Source organism: Aulostomus chinensis, chromosome 12, assembly GCF_037954235.1.
Source record: "Aulostomus chinensis isolate RoL2024-O1b breed Wild chromosome 12, RoL_Achi_v1.0, whole genome shotgun sequence".
In the NCBI taxonomy this organism is placed as follows: Eukaryota; Metazoa; Chordata; class Actinopteri; order Syngnathiformes; family Aulostomidae; genus Aulostomus; species Aulostomus chinensis.
The window spans coordinates 29,024,615-29,041,158 of record NC_141331.1 but is presented as its reverse complement, the minus strand read 5'-3'; the positions used below and the strand labels follow the sequence as shown (position 1 = coordinate 29,041,158).

The 16,544-nt window shown below is 47.7% G+C and overlaps 1 protein-coding gene across 1 annotated transcript in view; it reads left to right on the top strand.

Moving 5' to 3' along the window:
- Positions 1 to 2,008: 2,008 nt before the first annotated feature.
- The window catches only part of nek5 (NIMA related kinase 5), a 46,208-nt gene continuing 31,672 nt past the window's right edge, over positions 2,009 to 16,544 (top strand). The window contains exons 1-7 of the mRNA XM_086219447.1: positions 2,009 to 2,690; positions 2,799 to 3,452; positions 4,044 to 4,140; positions 4,212 to 4,309; positions 4,409 to 4,492; positions 5,176 to 5,246; positions 15,799 to 15,885. Coding sequence (XP_086075573.1) covers positions 3,306 to 3,452; positions 4,044 to 4,140; positions 4,212 to 4,309; positions 4,409 to 4,492; positions 5,176 to 5,246; positions 15,799 to 15,885 — 584 coding nt within the window. The 5' untranslated portion in view covers positions 2,009 to 2,690; positions 2,799 to 3,305. The remainder of the gene's footprint in view (positions 2,691 to 2,798; positions 3,453 to 4,043; positions 4,141 to 4,211; positions 4,310 to 4,408; positions 4,493 to 5,175; positions 5,247 to 15,798; positions 15,886 to 16,544) is intronic.

Here is a 16,544-nt window from a genome sequence, read left to right as displayed (position 1 = left end):
ACGCCCCCCGCGAGATGAACACAGTGGTGGGACCTGTTATTGGCTAAAGTTCCCTTCTCATCAGCAGTGTTGTTGATCGTCATGTTCATACATCTGAACCTCTTCTACTGACGGGAAGAACGAGTCGCTACGTGTTTGAAGTTTGATGACGACGGTAGAAAAGTGTTGGCTCCTCCTTCACTGAACATCAAAGTGATACAAAGCTCAGTTTTCCTCTCTACACCTGCGCCAGCATCACTACGTCATCAGCTGGCACCTCTGCTGGCGCTCTGAAAGATTTCCTCTCTGTTTCTAATGCAGGTCTGCAGTTCTAACTTCCTGAACAATGGAAGCTAAAGTAGGACTACATTCAACACTGCACAATCACTAAATGAACAACTACAATCAGCAACTGGCTTCACGCTAAATTGAAATAACAAGATGGAAAATGGCACTAACAGGACCTCAAGGTGGAGGTCAAGCAGCGTTCAGCTGCCCTCCGGAGGAGTGCTGGCCAGACAGGTGGGGGTCAGGGAGAGGGGCACCTGACGGAGTTTGAGCAGCGGGTGGTGGCAGTCACGGGCAGCACCTCTGTGGGGGGATTGTCGCCCCCACCCGCGCTGACTCCGAGAGCCTGGAGGGTCAGTGGCAACTCCATTTCTTAGCAACATTTCCACCTGCTTTGCCACAGACGTGAAGGCAACAAAGACACAGAAGCAGACATTCAATAAACCAACATGTTTAACAGAAACTGATCCGTCAGACATGCCGCCAACGTGCAGCACCCCTGCCGGCTCAGAGTCATCCGCCAGGACCAGTGGCATTCAGGCCAGCCCGTCCAGCACAGGCGGTCCTGCAGTCAGGAGGACATTATTAGGGGAATAACGGGGATCAATGAGCGGCTCGACCGCCTGATAAATGTTCTGGAACGTTTAGTGGACAACATAAATTAATCTGGCTTCATGAATCGTGTAGCAGCTTCTCACCCACTCACACTGTGGAAATGAAATTCTGGCGTGCGAGGACGGCTGCCTGGCCGGGATCGGCGTCCATCCCTCCAGCCTCTGCGCATCGATGATCTGCACATTGATGGAGTGGAAACCCTTACGATGAACGTAAGCGTGTTCCTCAAGGGACGGTGCTTTCATGGCAACATGAGTGCAGTCATTAGAGAATCAGACATTAGAGAATCCGGCTGTTGCTGCAAATCAATGTTGGCCTGTTCAATGATCAGGTCCACCACCCAGGGCCTGGCCCGGCTGAGGGTCGACTGACTCACCCCGGAACGGTCCGCCATCTCCCGCTGGAAGGCTTTTTGGACCCGATGTATGTGTGGTTATCAAATAATGTCAGTTACCAAACACCGCCACAGGGTGTCGCCAACGGGCAAAGTGCAGTTAACGCAAGAATCGGCTTTCCGCCAACTTCTACCGCACCTCCAGAGTTGGCATGAAACAGCGCAAGAATCGATGAACTTATCGCGTTGATACATCTGAACGTGAGCGTCGATCCTGGCGTACGCGAGTTTTTCTTGCGTAAACCTCATTGATACATGAGGCCCCTGGTCACTGATGTCAGGAAACACGTTGGCACACCTGAGGACACACTAATTAAGGGTCAAATTGTTGAACCTGTGGAAACATACACATACCTTGGGACGATTATTGACAGCTCACTCAGGATCGGTGCAGACTGCGAGGCCGTATGCAGGATGGGGCACCTGCATGTTTCTGCTTGAGGAAGGGATCAGACTTCAACATTGGACCAACCACGCTCACACCATCTTATCAGGGTTTCACTGAGTTGGTTTTGGCCGTTTCTGTGGTGGCATGGTCTGGCAATCTAACACAGAAAGACAGAAACAGACTGAGTCAGATTGTCAAATGGTCCAGTCGTCTGGTTGGTGAGCCACAGCTGCGCGTTGCGGAGAGCCAGTCACATGACAAGTGACAATTCCCCTCCCCTCTCTGAGGAATTTCAGCTTCTTCCTTCTGGGTGGAGGTTACAGTTCTTAGGTGTAGGACAAAGCGCGACAGGAAGAGCTTCTTGCCAGCTGCTATCGTTCACCTCAACAAAGCCTAGCATGGGTTGCACACAAATTATATTTATTTATATTTAATTATTTAACTATCCATCTGTCCTTTTAGATGTTACCTGAGTCCTGTTCTCCTATAAGCTTCAGAGTACCTGCTGTCTGTCCTGTCTGTTCTGCATGTGTCCTTTGTCAGTGCTTTTTGTGCTTCTTTGTTTAATGTTTTGGATGATCTCTCTGTTATGCTGCAAAACAAATCTATCTACAGGTAAGAATAAAGTCACCTACCTACCTACACTTGGATAGTTTTCTCCCATCAGCCTTCATGAGCTCAGTTCAATAATGTCCTCCTCTAAACCTCCACCTGTCTTCTACCTCCAGCGCCTCTTCTCGTGCAGCACGGCAACTTTAATGTTCCCTTCCTTCTCACTTTCTTCTCTCTCTCTGCAGGACTGAGACACCACGTTACATTTGATACGGGTTCGTCATGTAATAACGTGACGCATCAGCGCGGTACTCTGGAGAGAACACGAGTACAAGCGATCACACAGCTTAAATTCTACACTTCCAAGCAATCAACGTGATGTTTACGTCAAGCATGAACAAGTACCACTAAGCATTGGCCACGATACAGTACATTCGCCTAGTGCGTAAGTGTGGATACTGAGGAGCGAGTACTGTGAGTAAATGTACAGTCGCAACATGTCAACATTACAACTACTACGACAGCTGCTACTACATCTCCCAGCATGCCTTGTGCCGCCGTCCAACTCGCCGTTGTTCGCAGTTACCGGAGGTCTCTACGTTGACACAGCTGCGGGTGATTCGTCTCTGCGTGAAGGACCGAGCCGCAGTCAGCTGTCTACAGGTGAGTCCCGAACACACCTGACGGAGGATCTCTGCTAGCATGTTAGCATCAGAGCTCGTGGTGTGTGTACCTGACACCATGGCAACGTTCCAGCTCATCAGCGACACACACACACACACACACACACACACACACACACACACACACACACACACACACACACACACACACTTATCTCCGCCCCCTCATGAGAATCAGCTTCAAAATTGTGATCGAATTACTACCAAACAGGTCCATGGAAACCTGGCCTGAGCCTACGGGGGTCTAAGGGGTCACACGCAGTTAGCATGGTGTGAGACATGAGGGCGACTCAGAGGTCAGTGGCTCTATGATGGAGTGTACATCATGATCATGTGACCTGTACGTGTGCATCTGTCGTCCAACAACCAGGAGGTGACTGAAGTTGAGCGTCTAATCAGACTGTTGATGTGTGGCCTTCCTCAGGTGATCCAGGTCATGGACGACTACCAGGTGGTGCGTCAGGTAGGAGAGGGGGCGTTTGGGAGGGTCTTCCTGGTCAGGGACCGGCGGCGGGACGGCCAGTGTGTAGTCAAAGAGGTCAACCTGTGCAAGGTTGGTGGGATCTGACTCCTTTTACAGCTCCATCCATCCTCCACCCACCTGACCGCACCTATCTGACTTCCACCGTACCTCCACCTGTCTCACCTCCACCCATTTGTCCTCCAGCTGTCTGACCTCCTCCTGTCTGACTGCCACCTGACCCCACCCATCTGTCCTCCTCCTGTCTGACTTCCACCGTACCTCCACCTGTCTGACCTCCACCCATTTGTCCTCCGGCTGTCTGACCTCCTCATGTCTGACTGCCACCTGACCCCACCTGTCTGACCTCCACCCATCTGTCAGACCTCCTCCTGTCTGATCTCCACCTGTCTGACTTCCTCCCACCCGAGCCCCACCTGTCCGACCTCCACTCATCAGACCTCCACCTGTCTGACCTCCACCCATTTGTCCTCCGGCTGTCTGACCTCCTCATGTCTGACTGCCACCTGACCCCATCTGTCTGACCTCCACCCATCTGTCCTCCAGCTGCCAGACCTCCTCCTGTCTCATCTCCACCTGTTTGACTTCCTCCCACCTGACCCCACCTGTCTGTTGGACAGTCAGAGAAGTGCATTGTGTGTTCAGACGTGTCCCTGCTCTCAGATGTCAGCCAGGGAAAAGGAAGCGTCAAAGAAGGAGGTGACACTGCTGTCGAAGATGAAGCACTCCAACATCGTTGCTTTCATCCACTCGTTTCAAGGTGAGTAGTCCTGCAATGAGTCATCATGTCAGCTGACATGGGGTGGAGTCACAGTGAAGGCATTTGGACAGAGAGGGGCTGCCTGTACATTGTGATGGAGTACTGTGATGGAGGAGATCTGATGAAGAGGATCAACATGCAGAGAGGCGTGGCCTTCTCTGAACATCAGGTACACTCACACGTGTGTGCACAGACAAACACACCACATATACACATGCACGCACTCAGACACACATGCACTGAGTGACACCGATGTGTGATTTTTCAGATTGTGGACTGGTTCGTTCAGATCTGCCTGGGTCTTAAATACATCCACGACAGGAAGATTCTCCACAGAGACATCAAAGCTCCGGTACCCCCCCCCCACACACACACACACACACTGGCTGTCAATCACATGGTAGCTCCACCCTACAGTAGCCCGGGAACCAGACCTCTCCAACATGCCGCTGATGGAGACCATTAGTGTCTCCATGGTGGATCGGTCACGTCCCGTCGCAGCACGAAACACTCAACGACTTACACCAAAGCGAAAAGTTCACTCAAGTTAAATCTAAACACGAGTGGAAGAAGATCATGTGGTCCAGAGCCTGTCAGCAGGTCGTGTCACCTGGATGCACAGGTTGCAACAGCGACTGATGTCTAACTCTGCTATTTTGGTGTTGTGTTGTTGTTGACGTTGGCGATGGCGTCTCACAAACAAGCTCCTCATCAATGAGCAGCGACTCATCACGCCGTCAATGTGAGAGGGTAACTTACAGGATATGCAGATGAATGTGTTGCGCACCAGGCATCACATCAAAGCTAGCAGACAGGCCCGGTTGGTCAGCTGGCTACTTAGTTAGTTAGTTAGTTAGTGGGTCAGAGACCATCTCAGTTCCCTAGTTGAACCAGTAGACAACATTCTAGCTTTCAGCCACAGAGACGGTTAGCAAGCATCACTGCCTGTCATCATTGAATGTGTTTGCACGTGAGCCAACAGACAGCCAATCAGAAGGCAGATAAGCTGCTTGTGACCCCACCCCTCCCCCCCAGAATATCTTCCTCACTGATGGAGGCGTGAAAGCAAAGCTGGGCGACTTCGGAATCGCAAGAATGTTGAATAAGTAAGTTACACACACACACACACACTTGTGTGTTAGTTCTGGTTACAGTTTGTGTGTGTGCGTGTGTGTGTGTGTTCTGACACTTGCTGCTTGCTTAAATGAGGTCCAACAGGTGGGGTTGGTTTGAAAGGGTTTTTTGTTTTTTTTTACTTTTTATTTGTCTTGTTTCAAAGAAGAAAACAACAAAAGTAAAAACAGCAGTACTGGCACAGACTCCACCGCTCTACAATGGAAGTAAACAGCTTCAAATGACAGAGAGTGACACGTGTAGAGGATGTATCAAGAAAGAAAAAAAGGGGGGGGGGACCATAATGCGAGTCCCTGCTTCCAGCCTTAAGTAGAAAGTCAGTCTTTCCATAGAGTAGAGCTCCTCAACAATGTCCAACCACTGTCTGTGGTTGGTGGGTCAGCTTTCAAGCAGTTTCTTGTGATGGCCTTTTTACTGGCCAGTATTAGAATTTTAAAAAGATAAGTGTCCTTGTTCTGAATAATGGGGGTAACACAGGGTTGGAGGGTCTCCAGGCACCTTATACTTTAAAATCACTTCCAGGGTCAGTGTAACTCCGTCCCAAAATGGTCGCAGGTTTGGGCAGGACCAGAACACATGCGAGTGATTGGCACTCATCTGCCCACATTGTCTCCAGCATTGTTGTGGTAAACCCAGTTGTTTACTTTTAATATGAGGTGTGACGAAAAAGCGGATTAAGTTTTTCCACCCGAATTCCCTCCATCTTTTAGAGCTAGAGGAGGGTTGTTGAGTTCTGCAGATTGAGCGCCAACCACTCTACACCAGTTCAATGCCCAGCTCTTAATCCCATTTCAGTTTCACGTAAGGAGAATTCCTACCATTCCGTTTCTGTAGTCCCCTGTACAGTTTAGTCACAATCTTAGTCGGTGTTCGTTTGTGTGCTCTTGTAAACACTTGAAACCACTCCAGCGTCTTCTGCTGACAGTCTCTTTTTAATCTCAACATCATAGAATGTCTTAACTGTAGATCTCTAAAAAAAAGTCTCCGTTTACCAAATTCAATTCCTCTTTAAATTATTGAAATGTCTTCAAACCCTAACCCTCTAAGAGCGTACACGTCGCTGTCATCCCTCTGACTGTCCAGCTCACAAAGGCATTGTCCAGCACTCCAGGACCAAACCCAGGTGTGTGAGATGGCCAAGCCAGAAGTTTAATTTCACTTTCCAAATGATATTTTCTTTCAATTTCATACCAAATTTTTAATGAATCTTCTATTATTGAATTTATCCCCTTTAGGTTTGTGTGGTCAGCGCCCCCTAGTCTAGCTTGTGGGTGAGAATGATCCGCATTCAGTTCAATGTGTTTCCACCTGGCTTGGTAATCTGGAGAGCACCAATAGAGGAGATCCCTCATCTGGGCAGCATCAGTACTCTCTGAGGTTCGGGACAGCAAGACCTCCCTCTTCTCTGTCCAGTTGAAGAGTTTTAAATGCAGCCCCTGGCCTTGCTCCTGCCCCAATGGATCTAGACAGTTGGTTATCCCATGCTATGAATTGGGATTCTGGGATTCTGGCTGGTAAAGATAAGAAAAGATACAACAACCTCGGCAACACGTTCAACTTGACTGTCTCAACCCTTGAACTAAAATCTAAGATAAGTGTTGACCATGTCCTCATATCTCTCTGAATCTTATTATCTATGGATTCAGAATTTATTTCATAAATTCTGTTACATTCTTGTGTGAGTAGTACACCTAAATATTTTATCGACTTTGAATCCCACTTTATTTCATTTTCCCATCTGATTGTTCTGCTTGGTGTATAATTAAAGGAGAGGACCTGTGTTTTAGAGACGTTCAGTGTACACCCTGATAACTGAGCGTATTCCTGCAGAACAGACGTGAGCCTAGGAACGTTAATTCAGGATTGTGGAGGTAGGTGATGACATCATCGGCAAAGAGTCCTATTCCATGTTCCTCATTTGCCATATTGATTCCTTTAATATCAGGGTTTTGTCTTCTGGTTTGTGCTAAAGGCTCTATGAATATTGCAAACAGTGTGGGGCTCAGGCAGCATCCTTGGCGGGTGCCCCTAAAAAGCTTAAAACTGCTGGTCAGATGGCCATTAATTTTTATTCTAGCACTGGGCTCTGTGTAAAGAGCTTGTTTACATCTGATGACTTGTTTATTACAGCCAAGTTTCTCTAGCACCCCATGTAGAAAAGGCCAGCAGACTCTGTCAAACGCCTTTTCGGCGTCAAGGCTGATCAGAGCTGCACTCAGATGGTTTTTGTCAATGTGTTCTATGATAGTAGGGTTTGCCTCATGTTGTTGTAGCCCATCGATTCCCCACGACCTTTAGGGAAGGGTCACCCAGTTCGTTAATGCTATAGTTTGACTCATTAATCCCAATGGTTATTGTAGTAAAACACCTTAGATATACCGGAAGTAACTTAGACAGACACCAGGATGTAAGTTTTAAAGGTTTTAGTTAGGAAATAGTGAGGGAAAAGATAAATGGATGTTAGAGACATGGAAAAAATATAGATAACAAATTAGCTTTATAAACAGAAAGTGCAAAACCTTCAAACGATTAATTAGTTACTTTTCAAATGATTGTAAAATGTAAACAGTTAAACCATCAAATTGCTGAAGCACCTTCACATATTTCACCAACAACAGCAATGATACCCAAATAATAATAAATAGTAAATATAACTGGCCAGGAATTTAATACCAAAAGTGCACTTGTGCTTAATGCCTAAGCCGCCATCTAATACAGTAAAACACCAAAAGAAACCCAACCGCACTCCCACGTTGCAGGCCTGTTACTTGTCCTCCACAGATGGCGTCCTCGCCTAGGAATTTTACTCACGGATCAGATGACTGGCGTTTACTTAAATATCCCAAATGAATCCTCGAAAGACCAACGCGATGTGAGGCGGATGCTCCGATGACGAGTCTCCCAACTCTGCTCCACAGTCTTTTTGTAGGAATGACCAAGCCACTGCACTCCACACCCTCCGTAGATATCCAACGTCTTCAATCATTCCTCTAAAAGCACAGCTGCTTGCTGGGTTAGCAACGCACTACTGTTCGGGCTAGCCGTAGCTAACTAGCTAAGTATACTCTCGAACACTGCAGGCCAATCGGGGTAATGCAGCCAGCTTAGCGAACTAACTGCTACAACACTCACACTGAAGAGTGGCTCAGTCTTTATCTCGTCGACACAGAATGACACTCCACAGTGCAGTCTTGCGGTCTTCTTAGTGACACTCCGTCACACTGCAAACCACAAGAATGTCCACATAAAAACTTTGTCATGTTTCCCCGTATGTATCTGTTTCATTCACTCGTCTTCTCTCCTCACCGCATCTCGCACCTGGCTTGCCGCGCGTCTTCCCTTTTAACTTCCCTCCACCTGACTTTATACTCACTCCTGATTGGCTCACGCCCTCCTGCTACGGCAAGTTCACAGGTCCACAACATACGAATACTACAGAAATTAAATGAACATAAAAACAGTAAATGCAATACTCTTAAGCAGTGTTAAGGCACATAACAATACAAAGTGTACCCATTTCTGTCTTCAAACAAATAACTTATAACCCAAAAATAATGATGGGGTTACATTGTCTTGGGTCTTGCGGCCTTCCATAAAACCTGTCTGATCCTCGTGTATTAAATCAGGCAGGTAATGTTCAATTGTTTTAGAGATAATAGAGGTAAATTAAAGCTGCAAGCAGCATTGTTAGGGCCTGAGCCCCGGCGCGGCCGCGGCCGGACTGTCGGCCCGAATCCAACGGTGTAATCGGCAAATCCCAAGGCCTTGTAGTTTAGGAGATACGAGCCTCAGTTTGCTGCACAGTGTGAGAGCAGAGCTGAGAGCTGGCCCTTTAAGAACCCCTCCCCCACTGCTCTGTCTTTGATCTGTGCTAGAGTGGAGAGCAGAGCTGAGAGCTGTCCCTTTAAGAACCCCTCCCCCACTGCTCTGTCTTTGATCTGTGCTAGAGTGGAGAGCAGAGCTGAGAGTTGGCCCTTTAAGAACCCCTCCCCCACTGCTCTGTCTTTGATCTGTGCTAGAGTGGAGAGCAGAGCTGAGAGTTGGCCCTTTAAGAACCCCTCCCCCACTGCTCTGTGTCTGATCTGTGCTAGAGTGAGAGCAGAGCTGAGAGCTGGCCCTTTAAGAACCCCTCCCCCACTGCTCTGTCTCTGATCTGTGCTAGAGTGGAGAGCAGAGCTGAGAGCTGGCCCTTTAAGAACCCCTCCCTCACTGCTCTGTCTCTGATCTGTGCTAGAGTGAGAGCAGAGCTGAGAGCTGGCCCTTTAAGAACCCCTCCCCACTGCTCTGTCTCTGATCTGTGCTAGAGTGAGAGCAGAGCTGAGAGCTGGCCCTTTAAGAACCCCTCCCCCACTGCTCTGTCTTTGATCTGTGCTAGAGTGAGAGCAGAGCTGAGAGCTGGCCCTTTAAGAACCCCTCCCCCACTGCTCTGTCTTTGATCTGTGCTAGAGTGAGAGCAGAGCTGAGAGCTGGCCCTTTAAGAACCCCTCCCCCACTGCTCTGTCTCTGATCTGTGCTAGAGTGAGAGCAGAGCTGAGAGCTGGCCCTTTAAGAACCCCTCCCCCACTGCTCTGTCTTTGATCTGTGCTAGAGTGGAGAGCAGAGCTGAGAGCTGGCCCTTTAAGAACCCCTCCCCCACTGCTCTGTCTCTGATCTGTGCTAGAGTGAGAGCAGAGCTGAGAGCTGGCCCTTTAAGAACCCCTCCCCCACTGCTCTGTCTTTGATCTGTGCTAGAGTGAGAGCAGAGCTGAGAGCTGGCCCTTTAAGAACCCCTCCCCCACTGCTCTGTCTCTGATCTGTGCTAGAGAGAGAGCAGAGCTGAGAGCTGGCCCTTTAAGAACCCCTCCCCCACTGCTCTGTCTCTGATCTGTGCTAGAGTGGAGAGAGAGGAGGAGCACCAGGACTGGAGTGGGACAAGAGGAAGAAGTCGGCATACGCTGGTCCAGAGGGACACAGAACACCATGTTCTTGGAGGGGTTTTTGTCAGGAATGCAGTGGTGTGGTTGGTAGAGCTGTGGGATGGATGGTGTAGACGTGAGAAGCATTTGTTTGACAGTATGAACCTGAGAGGACACCGTCTCCCCATAGGCTTCCATTGGAAGGTGAAATGTGTCTCCCCCACTTTGACGGCTTGTAAAATGGAAACCAAGTGAGTCATATAAAAACCTTTAGCAACTTTTAATCAGCACTGTTGGGATAGTAATGTGTGAAAGTTTGGAAGCGATAGCATTAATGCCCTAGGAGGACATAGATTTTGTTGGGTAGTAAAAAAAGTCCTCATTTTGACAGTTTTGTCCAATTTGTGGACATTCTGTTGTAGACAGGTGAGGGGACAGAGTGTAGGAACTGTTCATCTTGATGAGACGAGTCCAACGGTGTTGGTCCCATGTTTGTGGGACATTCGTGGGAGGAGTTATAGCACTGCAAATTATAAAAAAAATTATCTTTTAGTTGTGTGGCTCCCTAGGTGGCGCTATAGACTTTTGTGGTGTTTTTCTTTTTGATTCGTGAGTGTTTAGCCAGACCGGACAAGTGTGCCGAATTTCAGCGAATTTCATGCATGTACATCTTCGAGATCCTTGAGAAGGATGTCCTGGAGCAGCTACATGAACATCTGCACAGCAACGAGCTCTTTGAAGCCTTCCAGTCTGGATTCAGGGAACACCATAGCACTGAACCAGCACTGGTCAGAGTCTCTACTGATCTTCTTACAGCTTCAGACAGAGGTCTTGTCTCTGTCCTTTTGGACCTCAGTGCTGCATTTGACACCATCGACCACAGCATCCTGCTACAGAGACTAGACCATGACATTGGGATTAAGGACCTGTCCTAAAATGGTTTAAGTCCTACTTATCTGACAGGTTTCAGTTTGTTCATGTTAATTATGACCATTCAGAGTACAGTAGAGTTACATATGGTGGACCACAGGGTTCAGTTTTAGGACCGATTCTCTTCACTCTTTACATGCTCCCATTAGGTGACATAATCCAGAAGCACTCAATCAACTTCAACTGTTATGAGGACGACACACAACTTTACTGGTCGATGGAGCCAGACGACACAAGCCAGTTTACTAATCTGCTAGACTGCCTGAAAGACATTAAATCCTGGATGTCCTCTAACCTCTTAATGCTCAATTCAGATCAAACTGAGGTCATCATGTTTGGACCTGAACCCCTCAGGGACACCTCTCTAACCAGATCACTACTCTAGATGGCATCACCCTGACCCTGAGGACAACTGCAAGGAACCTTGGGGTCATTTTTGACCAGGACCTTTCCTTCAGCTCCCACATAAAGCATGTGACCAGGACCGCCTTCTTCCATCTGCAGTATCGCTAAGATTAGGAATATCCTTTCCCAGAGTGATGCTGAGAAACTGGTGCATGCATTTATCACTTCTAGGCTGGACTACTGCAACTCTCTCCTGTCAGGATGTCCTAAATACTCCCTAAAGAGTCTCCAGCTGGTCCAGAACGCTGCAGCCAGGGTTTTGACGGGAGTTAAGAAGAGAGAACGCATCTCTCCCACTTTAGCTTCTCTCCACTGGATTCCTGTAGGATCTAGAATCGACTTCAAAGTCCTTCTGCTGACTCATCAGGCTCTCAATGATAAAGCTCCATCCTCTCTGAAAGAACTCATTAGTCCCTACTGTCCCACCAGAGCACTCCGCTCCCAGAATGCAGGTCTTTTAGTGACTCTCAGTATCTCTAAAACAGACTGGGAGGTAGAGCCTTCAGGTACCGGTTCCTCTACTGTGGAACCAGCATCTCTCCATGGGTCAGAGAGGCAGACACTCTGACTACTTTTAAGTCCAGGCTTAAGACCTTCCTTTATGACAGAGCCTTCAGTCAGGACTTCTTTCAATATTATTAGGCTGTGAGTGTAGTGATTAGTAATAGGTCTGAAAGATGTTATGAATTTCCTCTGGTTCATATGTTATCTTTTTAGTCCAAGGGTCTCTAATTTTATGAATGGTATTCCTCTTCTCTTGTGCCCTGAGGCGTTTTGCTAGAATTTTAGTTGCTTTTGGTCCTGATTCATAAAAGGTTTGTGTTGCACACTTCATTTTCTTTTCCAATTCCTCATTCAGAAGATCATCTATTTGCTTTTTTTGTACTTTAATCTGGTCTGTCAATCTCTTCATCTTTTTGTTGTTGTTTCTCGAACTCCCTCAATGTTCTCTAATTCGTCATATTTTAACCTTTTAATCTTATTTAAATACGCTATCCTTGAAATTAATTTCCCTCTCATTATTGCCTTTACTGTGTCCCACATAATGACTGGATTCACCGGACTGTTCTTCTTATCCTCTATACATTCGTTAATTTCCCCCTTAATCTCCTTCAGAACGGTCTCCTTGTTTAAAATACTCGTATTTAGTCTCCATAATGTGGTCTTCCGACTGTTGTTTATATGGAAAGTTAAACAGATTACACTGGTCTGATGTGTCTGCTGTTCCTCCTGAACAACCCTTCACTCTGCATCTGTCTACATTGTTCATCAAGAAAAAGTCTATTCTGGAATGAACACGGCGAGTGGCTGAATAATGGGTAAAGTCTCTTTCCTGTTGGTGGAGGCTCCTCCAGACATCGAACAGACCATCTCTTTGATCAGAAAATTAAGATCGCCCGATTCATGTACTTTCTGCTTTTTAGTGCTCGTCGTATCCATTGAGTGATTCAGAATTGTGTTCCAGTCGCCAGCACAAACTAAAGTCCCTTCACTCTCTGATTTTAATGTATCAAATAGAGCCCTGATGAATTTTCCATCACTTTCTGGAGGGCGTATATATTAGCAAGTGTGACGAGCACATTATCTATCCTCCCTTTAATAATTACATATCTGCCCTCCTTATTACACCTTTCTGAAATCGGTTCAAAAGTAAGACTGTTAGAAATCAGAGTTGCCACTCCTCTTTTACGACTGTTTTCACATGAACTAAAGAAAGAATTCGAATAACCAAACTTTTCATGTTCTTTTTTTAGACACGTCTCTTGAAGAAATATCACTGATGCTTTATCTTTTTTCATTTTAGCAAGAACCTTTTTTCTTTTTACCGGGTTACTCAGACCATTCACATTCAAAGAAGCACACCTCAGATCATGTGACCCTGTCATATTCAGTCCGAAAATCAGCTGAGCCAGAAATCCCCCAAAATAAAATCTGAACACAGAACGTGAACTTAGACTGGCCTCCAAACGTGGAGGGAAGCCTCCCTCGCCTGTGACTCCGTTGGTGAGTCGAGGGTGAAGCCTCTCACTTAGAGAGGGCCCATAGTCAAGAGTGGTAAAAGAGTTAGGTAACAAAAACTCTACCACCTTACAGGTCCAACAAGTTTCATTTCAGAGAAGCCGCTTCTCCCAGGTGTTGTGTATTTATAAAAGGCCCAAAAAAATTACCGTCTCTTTACAGTCCGAGACACGAAACAATCATACCAAGCGGTGCGGCTTACGTCCCAGCTCCTGATTCCTCCGCTTGTTTCCTCTGGAACCCGAGGAGTTTTTCTCTCACTCTCTGTGCCATGGCTGAGCTCCTTTCCCGGGTGTTCGCTGCCTGCCTCCATCCCAGCCGCTCCGCGAGCTGTTTCTCCTGGCTGCCGTCCCCCTCGGTCACCACTGGTTCCTCTATTTGGAAACCTCGTTTCTTTAGATCCCTCCGTGCCTCCTGTGCGCTGTCATAAGTGCGGACCCCCGAGTCCCAGTGAATCCGCATCCGGGTGTATGGTGTTTGGAAACGGATCCCTCTTTCCTTCAGAGCTTTCTTTATCTCGTTATATTCCTTACGTTTTTTGACTATATCCGATGCATAGTCATGGTCGAAAGAAGAGCCCGGTTACCCACCAGGATTTTCCCCTTCTTCCAAGCCTCTCTCAGTACCACCTCCTTGGTGGTAAACTCCTGGAAGTTCACAATGATGGGTCGCGGGGGGGGCACCAGTCGGAGGTCTCGGGGCCAGGCTATGGTGAGCCCACTGTATTTTCAGATCCACATCTTGCAGCATTGTCAACTCACTCTCGATGAGATTCACCATAAACTGCATCATTGAGTCGCCTTCCTCTCCCTCCGCCACTCCGAAGACTCTGACATTATTTCTTCTTGAGCGAGATTCAAGGTCAGATATCTTTGTTGTTCCAGGCAGGTGAAGAGCGCTCGGGTTGCTTCCTCTGCCCAGTCCTCCGTCTGCCCCATGCGGGACTCCGTTTCTTCTACGCGGTCAGATACACCTTCCACTTCCGTTGCAAGTTTGTCGAGTTTGCCGTTAATTTCTTGTCTCAGGCCGACTATCTTGTGTTTAAGGCCTTCATTGCCCTTCTTCATGTCCGCTTTTAGCTCCTTTATCGCAGTGATTATGTCTTCAGGGGCCATGCTGTGTCGTGTGTCGCTCTGGTGTGCTGTAGCTTCTCCACATGTAGTAGCCTGAACCGACTTAGCATTGCTAGCTTGATCCGCCACGTTACTCTTTTCTTGCGATTTCAGCATATTTTCTTCACCTTTTTGGCCTTTAACGTTCTGTCTGCCCGCCATCTAGTTCTTACTCGGTTGAATTTCGATTTTCGAGGTGTTAAATGGGCAAGTTATCTGGAGTTTGGGAGAGCGGCTCCTCCACACGTCTTACTACTCCATCAGCCAAACCGGAAGACGGTTTGAAAGGGTTTGAGGAAAACTGTGAATGTGGAAGGAGAAATTGAGATTTCACAGTTGCCGCAACTGCAGCTGGATACAAATGGAGGAGCAGATCAGGCATCGCCACACCGCAGGAAACCGTGAAATGCTAAAAGATTCGGGCTGAGGAGCCCCGCTCTACTGTGTCTGATCAGTGAGTGCAGCGGGCCAACATTATAGGTTAGCGCCTGCATGAGAGAGGAGGACGGGAGTTTTTGAAACCTTTTAGAACCAATCATAGGGGAAGAGAAGAGACTTGGACAGGAGGGGTGAGAGCGCCCGGCGCAACACTGGATGCCTACAGCTATGCTCTGAATAGATGAAGGTAAAAAGTGACAGAAATCAAAACAGAAAACTACAGGGCAGCAACGTTGTTGTCACGAGCAGGAATATGCATGGCTTTGACAATAAAGCAATTATGCACAGAGAGCCAAGTGATGCAGCGCATGAAGGACATGCAGGGGGAGGAGCTAATGATACCAGCTGTCGCTTCACTGGGATCCTCATCTATGCTGGGAAGTCGACCGACGACCTCGATATGAAGGGTGCCTCGAACCCATGTCAGGAAACTGTCTGTGGAGCAAGAATTTGGTGGTTCCTGAATGTTTTGTTGCCCTGTACCTGCTTAGGTGGGTGTCCTGATGTGCCTGTGCTCGTTTATAAAGAACAGCCCCCCCCCTACCACCAACCTCCACCAACCTCCACCAACCCCCCACATCCTGCACACACCTTGACCAAGCTCCAGGTTCCACTAACCACCTCCATTAACCTCCTCTCTCCTGCACCAACATCCTCCACCCCCACCCTAACCTCCTCCACCTGACCCAGCCCTCTGACGAGTGTGCTTCTGTGTGTGACGGCAGCACCACGGAGCTGGCCCAGACCTGTGTGGGGACCCCATACTACTTGTCCCCGGAGATCTGCCAGGGTCGACCTTACAACAACAAGACGTATGTAGTCACTCAAGGAGACAAAGGATATTGTTTTGGTTCCACCGATTGCCAGCTGAGCAACACTCCTGCAGGCAGCGACGCACACCAGACATAAAAATGATGACAATACCAATGATGTTGTTCACACACATAAAAGAGACCCTCACTTCAAAGGGGGCAGAGCAACTGGTCCAGAAAGCTGAGGTCATTGTCACTTCCTCTTTCCCACACTCACACACATTTGTTTTCTCAAATCCAAGCTTTTGCCCAATACCTCAACCTAGATCTAGGATTAAACCTAGATCTTGAACTAAACCTAGATCTAGACTTAAACCAAGATTTAGAATTAAATTTAGAACTAAATTGTACCAGTCTAAGCACTCAACAGTGCTGAACAAGGACAACATTTCTTCAAGACCACCACGTTCTTGTTCTCTGACTGTGCTGGTGGCCCCACACCCTCTGCTGATAGCTCTTAGTTTCTACTGTTCAACTCAGGTATCCTGTAAACCCCCCCCCCCCACACACACACACACACACGCACAAACACACACAAACACCAACACACAGACACACGCGAGCGATGCACTTGCAGTTCTGTTTTTACTTGGCCTGATGTACACCAGAATGAGCGAATGGTGCATTCAGCACCATCCAAATAATATACACACAAAATA